The sequence below is a fragment of the Carettochelys insculpta genome, chromosome 14 (genome assembly GCF_033958435.1).
Source record: "Carettochelys insculpta isolate YL-2023 chromosome 14, ASM3395843v1, whole genome shotgun sequence".
NCBI lineage: Eukaryota > Metazoa > Chordata > Testudines > Carettochelyidae > Carettochelys > Carettochelys insculpta.
Window position 1 is genome coordinate 1,208,516 of NC_134150.1, and position 9,252 is coordinate 1,217,767.

At 58.5% G+C, this 9,252-nt stretch overlaps 1 protein-coding gene across 2 annotated transcripts; it reads left to right on the forward strand.

The window, feature by feature from the left end:
- The first annotated feature begins 38 nt into the window (after positions 1-38).
- Positions 39-8,703, forward strand: TMEM208 (transmembrane protein 208). Of its 2 annotated transcripts, XM_075008619.1 has the most exons (6): positions 39-111; positions 2,043-2,138; positions 3,033-3,092; positions 3,478-3,614; positions 7,457-7,541; positions 8,341-8,703. In XM_075008619.1, the coding sequence occupies exons 1-6, from the start codon at positions 106-108 to the stop codon at positions 8,476-8,478; spliced, it is 522 nt and encodes a 173-aa protein (XP_074864720.1). In that variant the 5' UTR covers positions 39-105; the 3' UTR covers positions 8,479-8,703. The 2 variants fall into 2 exon arrangements, with proteins under 2 accessions (XP_074864720.1, XP_074864721.1); XM_075008620.1 differs by lacking the exon at positions 2,043-2,138 and having other exon boundaries at positions 67-111.
- The last annotated feature ends 549 nt before the right edge of the window (positions 8,704-9,252 follow it).

Sequence of the window (9,252 nt, forward strand, 5' to 3'; positions counted from 1 at the left end):
GCCCTCCGCGCTCTCGTGCACCTTCCGGTTCCGGTGACGCGACACTAGCGCCGGAAGTGGCTCGTGCTGAGTTGGTGTCTCTGCTGCCGGGAAGCCGGAGCCGCTATGGCGGTGAGGGGTTAGGGCGCGCGCCGGGGGGCTGAGCCCCCCCCCCCCCGCACGGCCTGGCCTGAGCCCCCCCCCCTCCCCGCACGGCCTGGCCTGAGGGCCCCCCCCCTTTCCCCCCCCACGGGCTGGCCTGAGGGGCCCCCCCCATTCCCCCCACGGCCTGGCCTGAGCCCCCCCCTCCCCGCACCAAGGTCTGGCCTGAGCCCCCCCCTCCCCGCACCAAGGTCTGGCCTGAGCCCGCCACTCCCCGTTCCCCCCACGGCCTGGCCTGAGCCCCCCGCCTCCCCGCACGGCCTGGCCTGAGGGGCTCCCCCCGTTGTCCCCCCCCACGGCCTGGCCTGAGCCCTCCCCTCCCCGTTCCCCCCACGGCCTGGCCTGAGCCCCCCCTCCCCGCACGGCCTGGCCTGAGGGGGGCCCCCCCACCGTTCCTCCCACGGCCTGGCCTGAGCCCCCACCCTGTTCCCCACCAAGGTCTGGCCTGAGGCCCCCTCAGCTCCCCCACGGCCTGAGCCCCCCCCCGTTCTCCCCAAGGCCTGGCCTGAGCCCCCCGTTTCCCCCAAGGCCTGGCCTGAGCTCCCCACCCTGTTCTCCCACAGCCTGACCTGAGCCCCTGCCCCCAGCTCCCTAGTGGCCTGACCTGAACCCCCCACCCCTAGTTTCCCCAAACCCTGGCCTGAGGGCCCTCCAGCTCTCCCATGGCCTGAGCCACACCCCCACCCTGTTCCCCCACGGCCTGGCCTGAGGGGCCCCACAGCTCCCCTAAGGCTTGGCCTGAGCCCCCCAGTGGCCTGAGTCCCCTTCCAGGGCCTGTGCCTCCTGGTTGCCCCTTCCAGACTTGGCCTGTGCTCCCTACACACCCTCATTCATCTACGTTCTGGCCTCGCCCCTCGGCCTGGGTACTCGTGAAAGGGAGACAGGAGGGTATTTCTCTGTGAGGGTTGCGCAGCGAAGCTGAGGGGATGGGGGGAAGGTGGGATGTGATTGTAAATTCACAGCAAACAGAGAGAGGGGCATGGGGGTGAGTGCAGAATGTGATCTTCGTTTACTTAGTTGATGTGAATTTTTTAAAGTTGCCTATCTAACAAGAGTAGGGCTGTCACAGACAGTGTGCAAGGTGGAGGCCTGTAGGAAAGAAATGGGAGTGGCAGAGATGTAGCCTTGCTCTGACCTGCCTGTAGACAGCAGTGCTCGACCTGCTCTTCCAGAACTGTTCTCCAAACCAGGCCTCTGACTGAATAACCGAGGGGGAGAGAGACTGCTCTCTGGGGGCGATGCTGTCGCACACATCAGGTGGCCTTCAGAGGAGCTGGCAGATGCATACAGCAATGCTTGGACATTACAGGCCAAGGCAGAATGCACAAACAATGTTTGTCTACAGACTGCCTAAAGCCCAGCAGGTTGACCTGTGCTCCACAAAGCCTCTAACTGGAGGAGCTGCAGAGAAGTGCAGACTGCTGACAAACACAAGAGCGGAAGAAGCCAGTAGGATTTCTGTGCCAGTAACAAAACCCCACAGAACAGATACCAGCCCCAAGAAAACTACTATGGAAGCATAAACCAATTCTTCCTAGATTATGGGAGCAAAGCCAGGGGCCTAAGCTTAACAGCTAACTGCAACAGCTGAGACAAAAAACCCTAGAGTCCTGCAAACGTTACGTGTCTATGAGCATTCGCCCGGCGATGGCTGTGAACTTGAAGGGAGATCTTTTTTCTTCCCTCTAGCACCATAAGAAAAGGAACACTCAGTTATTTGGTGCCTGCGCACTCAAAGCAGCAAATGCTGTATCTAACTCCTCCAGGCCTCCCAGCACTGCCTTTGGGATTGATGGCAGTGGGTCATGCCGGGGTATAAGTAGGAAGAGCTCTGGATGAGCGTTTGTGGGGTGAGCGGGGGTGAAAAGATGTGTGCATTATAAGTGGCATTCTTTTTCTAGCCGAAGGGGAAGGTGGGAACCAAAGGCAAAAAGCAGATTTTTGAAGAGAACAAGGAGACTCTGAAATTCTACTTGCGCATTATCCTGGGTGCTAATGTGAGTGTTTGAGCCTCTCTCCATCAGTCTTCTAGGGCTTTGAATTCCTATCTGTGACTGCTGCCTAGAACTCCTTCTCTCCCAAATGCCTATTCTGCACTATCCTTTCGCGGGGCCCTAAATCCTGGTAGGGACCCAAGGGTTGGGGAAAATGAAGATGGGATTCCTTCTGCTTTTCAGCCAGGATGGACTTGAAAAGGTCATATGGCCCCACGTAACTTCTGCACCTAAGTACTGCAGAGGGAGCAGGGACGCGCCCTTCTGTGTCCCCAGCGACCTGGGGGAAGAGCTGACCCACCTCTCTCTCAGCGGAGGTGGGATGGTTTTAACTTCCAGGAATGGGTTAGCTGGGGGAGAGCTGACCCACACCTGGACTGCAAGGTGGGAAGGGCACCATCTGTCACCCAGCACTCTCACAGCTCATGAGTGGGGAAGATTCTTTATGTGAATTTTTATTCCCTGGGCAGTAAGGGAAATGTACAGTCCCATAAGGACAGTGTGTAACCCCACAATGCCTTATATGTACTGGCCCATTGAATCCATTAAAGGCAGGAGTGGCTGGAAGGTTTGAAGGAGCTAAGAACTGGTGCCAGGAAAGCACAGCACACTCCTTTGCTTTAAAGCTTTCGTCTCTAATCAGACTAACAGTTCTGCGCTGCTGGCTTGTGGCTTGCCTGGCTCTGAAAACTGCTTGGCTCCAAGCGTCAGCTTTCTGACACCCCAGTGGTCTCTGCATCTTCCCTGTCTGGCCCCAGTAGATCTCGGAGGAACAGGCAAAGGGGTGAGGAGTCCTTCGAGACTCAGGCCGTTTCTCATGATAACATATCTGGAGAGTTGTCTGTGCTGTCTGCGTTCCTTCCCTCCACTCGCTGATATTATTTCCCTTGTCTTCAGGCCATTTATGGAGTTGTGAACCTGGTGATCTTCTACACGACAGCCTCCTTCTGGACCTGGGTGAGTCCCTGATCTCTGTCCCTTCCCCGGCCGCGGCGGAGGAGGTGAGAAGGTAGCGCCTGGTGGGGTATCTGTTCAGTTTTTCACCCGTCGCCTGCTTCGCCTGGGGTGGTGAGGGATCTTTTTGTGACGTTCAAACTGTGACCTCCACATCTCCTGGTGGGTGAGTGTGGAGCTTGGCATTCACCCCTCAGCGTTGCTTTGGTGGGCAGTACGTAACCCATGTTTCCCTGAACACATAGCTCCTGTGTCTGGGGTAATGGACATCTCCACTGATCCCCACTGTTAGTCTCAATAACTGGCTTGGGGCTCTGCCCCTGCTGCCCAACGGTGGGGCCCTGCATAGGGGTCTCTTCCCTGGCTGACCTGTTTCTGCCTGTCGCAGGCTGTGTTTGTGCTCAGCGTGGTGATCTACGGGGCCAGTTACCATTCCATGAGGTCCATGGCAAAGGCGTCTTTCGCGGCCGACGGCAGCCTTTCGGACGGGGGGATTGACCTCAATATGGAGCAGGGGATGGCAGAGTGAGTGTCCACACCCAGGCGAGTCCAGGTGAGCAGGGCCTGCTGCCTGAGCACATACCCCCGAGAGTGCTGCAAGGAGCCTCGCAGAGCCTCGTGGCTGGTGTGGAGAAAGCGAATATGGAAAAGTGATGTATTTGTTCCCCTCACACGAGAACTAGGGGTCACCCAGTGAAATTAATAGGGAGCAAGTCTGCAACCAGAAAAAGGAAGTAATTCTTCATGCAACGCGCAGTCAACCTGTGGCACTAACTCCCTGCCAGAGAATGTGGTGAAGACTAAACTGGCTAGATACATTCACGGAGGACAGGTCAATCAGCGGCTCTTAGGCAGGATGGGTAGGGATGGGGTCACAGCTGCCGGGTGTCAGAACAGGGGAGGGATCACTCGCTGAGTCCCTGCTCTGTTCCCTCCGTCTGGGGCACCCGGCAGTGGGTGCTGTCGGCAGGCAGGAGACTGTGCTGGATGGACCTTCGGTCTGGCTGTTCTTATGACCACCCCACAGGGCTCGCTGTCTCTTCCCCTGCTAATCTTGTGTTTTCACTGGTTGACCTCCCCTCCTTGCTAGAACATCTAGATCTGCCACCAGGAAGTGAGCTGGGCTGGGATAGTGACTTGCCTAGGGCCTGGCCAACAGGTCACACATTCTCCGTTTCCATACACAGCGGCTGTGCTAAGACAAAGGGTCAAACAAACCCCGGGGCCACATGCCCATTAGCCGCATGACCCCACGCCAGGTTCCTCCCTGCAGTTTCCATACACAAAAGCACCGAAAAAGCAGTCAAGTAGCTCTTTAAAGACTAACAAAATAATTTAGTAGGTGATGAGCTTTTGTGGGACAGACCCACTTCTTCAGACCACGGACAGACCAGAACAGACTCAGTGTATTTTTTTTTCTGATTTGTCCACCTTGATTACTGATTTTGGTTCTCTGTGCCTTAAATATCGAGTCTGTTCTGGTCTGGCTGTGGTCTGAAGAAGTGGGTCTGTCCCACAAAAGCTCACCTAATAAACTATTTTGCTAGTCTTTAAAGTGCTACTTGACTGCTTTTCTTGTTTTGATAGTGTACAGACTAGCACAGCTATCTCTCTGTTACTAAAACCACTGCGGTAACATGCAAACGTAGACAGCTGTTGGCAGCAGGAAGCTGAACCTCTGATCACAGAAAGGCAGCTCACACCAACCACCATTTTCTTCTGTGTGGCTGCGTGTTGCAATGCTGCACAGGGAAGAGAAATGCAACTCACCTTGAACCCCAAGTACTAGACTAAAACACCAGGCTGGCACACAGACACGCAAGGCAGTGCCATCCTGGGCACCTCAGCTACCCAGCCCCTGGAAATAGCCCTGGACCAACCACAACGCCTGCGCAGCTCACCCCAGTGCAGGGCACTAACCCAAGATGTCCCGAGTGCTCCGAACACCTACGCCACAGGCTCCGTCGTTCTCGAGGGACGTCCGAGATCCAGGGTTGGAGGGGATTTCACGTCAGTGCTGCACCAAAGGCAATGTCCGGCCAGCATCTGGCTAGCTGCAGCAAAAGTGATACGGGACAGGACTGGTAGGTGAGCGGGAAGTGCAGCGGGTGGCAAACCCAACAGGCGGGAGTCAGGCGCGTTGGCCCTAGCACCCCCCACTTCTGTTCCGAGCCTGCCCAGCAACACTGCTGAGTGAAAGGTTGGAAACACTTGAGTGTGCGCCCCAGAGAGGACTTGTGCACACAAGGGCTGGGGGCAGAACGGAGCGGTGGTGACGTGAGCGTTTCTGTGTGCTCTGCTGCAGTAGCTTCTTTCTGCATCCACTCTTCATCCTCTCAGACCAAAGTTACTCCAGTCAGTGCCGTGCAGTCTGCCAGGCAAGTGGGAAATCTCTGGCCTGCACGGGCAAAGGGGTCTCAAGGCACTCGGACGGGGAAGGATCCTGCCTAGCTGAGCTCCGGACCCAGGAGGCACTTGCAATCCAGACCAACCAACAGCGGCGCAATCCCTGCCGCTCCCTAGCACACAGCTCTGTTGCAAGGCACTACGCCATGTGGGTAAGCCAGTGCCTACCCGTACCCAGCCAGACCGCTGCCTGCAGTGCTGGGAGGTTTCAGAAAAGATCGGGGGTTCTGTTTTCTCACTACCACTCCATCCTGCACAGGGTGCTTCCCACAACAGCCCCAGCAAGCTTTGTCGAGGCAAGTGCTCCATAAGCAGAGGAAGAGGGACATTAAGACAAAAGAGAAGCAAAAGGGACAATGGTGATACACGGGACCCTTGCTCCAGGAAGAAGCTGCAGTGAACACGGCCCTTGCACCAGTCCAAAGCAGTTTCTTTCTCTTGCTGTGCCTCTCCTTGCCTGGCTCCTCCCTCCACATGGCCTTTCTCGCACAGAAGCTTTGGGACGGTCCTTGGTCAGCTGCAATGCCTGCACATGCAAGGGGAGGGGTCGCACAGCGGGGGCAGCAATCGCATCCTGCCGGTGGGGATGGCTCTGCTATTGCCGATCTCTTGCTTCCACACATCAGCCGGACTCCGACGGTCCGTGCTGCCGGCAGGCCCTCTGGCCAGGGACTCCGCCCCCGGCCTGCTGCTGGAGTTCTCTTCTGCCACCCAGTGTTTTCCGCAAAGTGTTCCTTCTGTGATTTCAAAGGGGTCGTTCCTTGCCCACCCGTCAGACGAGGGCCTGAATATACAGCACGGCAGTGCTGTCTGCCCGGGCCTACGGGTTAAATCCCTGCCGTGGCCTGGCACCGAGACAGGTCACCATGGCAACTCAGAGGGCACCATGCGAAGGAGCCACACTTTGTGTACCTTGCCGCCCCCCGCACTCAGATACCTACCCCAGATCAGATGCTCTGCCCCCGCACGTCCTCTCTTTCTCCTGGAAGCTCCCCGGGCCCAAGAACAGGACCCCACTGTGCTGGGCCCTGAAGACACACGCACACGCCTGCCCAGAGACTGACAAGCTGAACAGAGTGGATGGATGCACAACCAGAATGTCTCACCTGGGACAGCGAGCAGGACCCTTACCAGCCCGCGGAGCGCCTGGGGCTGGCTCTGCGAAGACGCCAGAGAGGAAGGCCTTGCTCCTGACTGCACACAAGTGCCTGGTCGTTCCCCATACCAAGCGCAGGGTGCCTTGCCCAGCTCCGCTCGGACACTGAAACCCAGGCCCATGAAGAAAGCCGACTTCCCTTTTCATTCAGTTTCGCTTTTGACTAGGCCTCCCTTGGTTCTGATGTAGGTGTTTCAGGCAACCAGGCCAAGGCCAAGACCCTGCAGCCATGGGGAGGGTACAGATTTTATGCATGCTCACAACTCCCCTCAGCCAAGGGCAGGGAAAATCTGTCCTCTGCTACTGGGTGTAAGCCAAAGGGCAAGGGAGGAGCTGGGGGTCAGAGAGCACAACTGGGTACCGGGCGGCCTGTTGGGGCCTGGAGCTGCGCAGCGATCTTTAATGCCTCTCCTGGCGTGGGGTGCTGTGAGCGAGCAGGCCCCAGGCCAAAGTTCATACATCACCGCCCCAATGGCATTTTCTCCCGTTCTCCCAGGCCTGCTGCTGCCTGGCTCTGGGGAGCCCACTGCTGCTTCAACTCCTCGGCCACTTCAGTAAATCCCCAAGGGCCCGAGCTCACAGGTGGGAACGAGGGGGTGAACACTGCACTCCCCGGCGGGCTGAGCCGGAGCGTGGGACTGTTCCTGCCCAAAGCAGCTGTGGGAAAGGCCCCAGCGGAGCTGAGGAGCTTTGTAATGGCGGCAGAACTGAAGTGCTAACCACTGAGTTGGGACCCCACATAGCCAGTGCAGAAAACAGGCTCTGGGCTGGGGAAATTAATCTGCTGCTCTCCTGTCCCTCTCAGGCACCTCAAGGATGTGATCTTACTGACAGCCATAGTGCAAGTGCTCAGCTGCCTCTCCCTCTACGTCTGGTGCTTTTGGCTCTTGGTAAGTCTTCCAGGCTGTCTTGGCCTCCAACCCTTGTTTCACTCACCCATCCAGCCCTTCCCCCTGGCCTAGAGCCCAAGGCCCAATTGGACCTTTGGAAGGTCTGTGGCCAGGGACCTGCCCCAACAGGTTTCCCAGAAGCTGCCCATCTTGACTTGAAAGCAGCCAGTGGTGAGTAAATTGTTCTGTGGTGAATTGCTCTGGTTCCCCCGTATTTCCATTGCATTTCTTAACCTGCCCTTTCCAGCCGAGAGCCAGCGGTTAGTAAACCAGGCTGCCCCGCCCCGCCCCAGCTGGACTGAAACCCCCTGGCTGGCAGTTACCGACACTGGTCACCAGTGGGTCCCTGCGGCAGGAGGCACTTGTTGTACACATCTGGCTGGCTTTGTTGGTTCTTAACCTGCCCTTTCCAGCCAAGAGCCAGCTGTTAGTAAACCAGGCTGCCCCGCCCCGCCCCAGCTGGACTGAAACCCCCTGGCTGGCAGTTACCGACACTGGTCACCAGTGGGTCCCTGCGGCAGGAGGCACTTGTTGTACACATCTGGCTGGCTTTGTTGGCGGAGCGGCCTGGTGTCTGACCCCCGTGGCGGCAGTCTCGACGGGGAGGGGGCTGACTTGAGTGAGCATGAAATGGAGTCTTGCTCTCAGCTGTGTCCCCGGCATGGGGTGAGCCTGCGTCTGGGAAGTGAGACCTGGCCAGGAGAGAGCTTAGACACTGGAGCCAGGATGGCGATAAGCAGGCTCTGGCCATAGGCTGGTGGGGGATAGGAGCTGAGTTTGCTTCTGCTGTGCTCTGCAGGCTCCGGGCCGGGCTCTCTATCTCCTGTGGGTGAACATCCTGGGCCCCTGGCTCACGGCTGACTCGGCAGCTGCCCCGCAGGAGCCAAACGAGAGGAAGCAGCGCCGCCAAGAGCGCCGTCAGATGAAGCGCTTCTAGCCAGCCGGGGCACAGAGCTGCTCTGGCCCACCAGCTCCACCTTGCCGCTGCCCCAGGAACGCGAGCGAAGCCGCCACTGTGTCTGTCACCTCCCCCATCCACTCCAGGGCAAACGCCTGCAGAGACTTGGCGGGAGTGTGGGGTGGTGTAAATAGCACTTTGAAGCGAGGCGGCCGGCGTTGGGAACTGCCTCGAGGAGGAAGCAGATTAAAGAGGAGAGCCTAAGTGCTGGGCCTGTGGCTGCTGTTCGCGTGGGGGGTCAGGTGTGGCCGAGACGAGGGCTGGGCGGTGAAAGTGGAAGCACTAAAGGGAGGCCCGTCAGAGGGCAACTGGCTGCTTGCCAGCACGGCCAGGGCCAGGGCCAGGGCCGCTCACATTCCCCCTGCCACGAAGGGGGCCTGCCAGTGTCACCGGGAGAGGACCTTGGCGGGGACTGAAACCCTTCTTCCAGTGGAGGAATGGCCCAGGCACCTCCCAGGAGATGCACAGGAGAAGCTGACTGAGCTCCGGCACCGAGCGGACTGGCCAGGGCCCATCTGCTGACAACGAGACCCTGTGCTGGCAGAGCTTGGCAGGGAGTGCAGCTAACTGCGAGCTCTTCAGTCCCCCTCTTGGTGCACAGAGCTGTTGTGCCTTGCCAGGGCCCAGGACCGGCAGCCCTGGGGGTGGTACACAGACTGGCGCCCGCCTTCCTCCCAGCGAGCGTGTACACTTCCAGCTTTACCTGCCCCCTCCCTGAGCCCATCTGGTCCCTGCAGTTCCCTTGAGCGGTGC

What these genes read in the sequence shown, in the direction of transcription:
- TMEM208 (XM_075008619.1), top strand. An exon ending in ATGGAGCAGGGGATGGCAGA is followed by an intron (nt 3,615 to 7,456) that starts GTGAGTGTCCAC and finishes TGTCCCTCTCAG; the next exon opens with GCACCTCAAGGATGTGATCT. An exon ending in TCTGGTGCTTTTGGCTCTTG is followed by an intron (nt 7,542 to 8,340) that starts GTAAGTCTTCCA and finishes TGTGCTCTGCAG; the next exon opens with GCTCCGGGCCGGGCTCTCTA.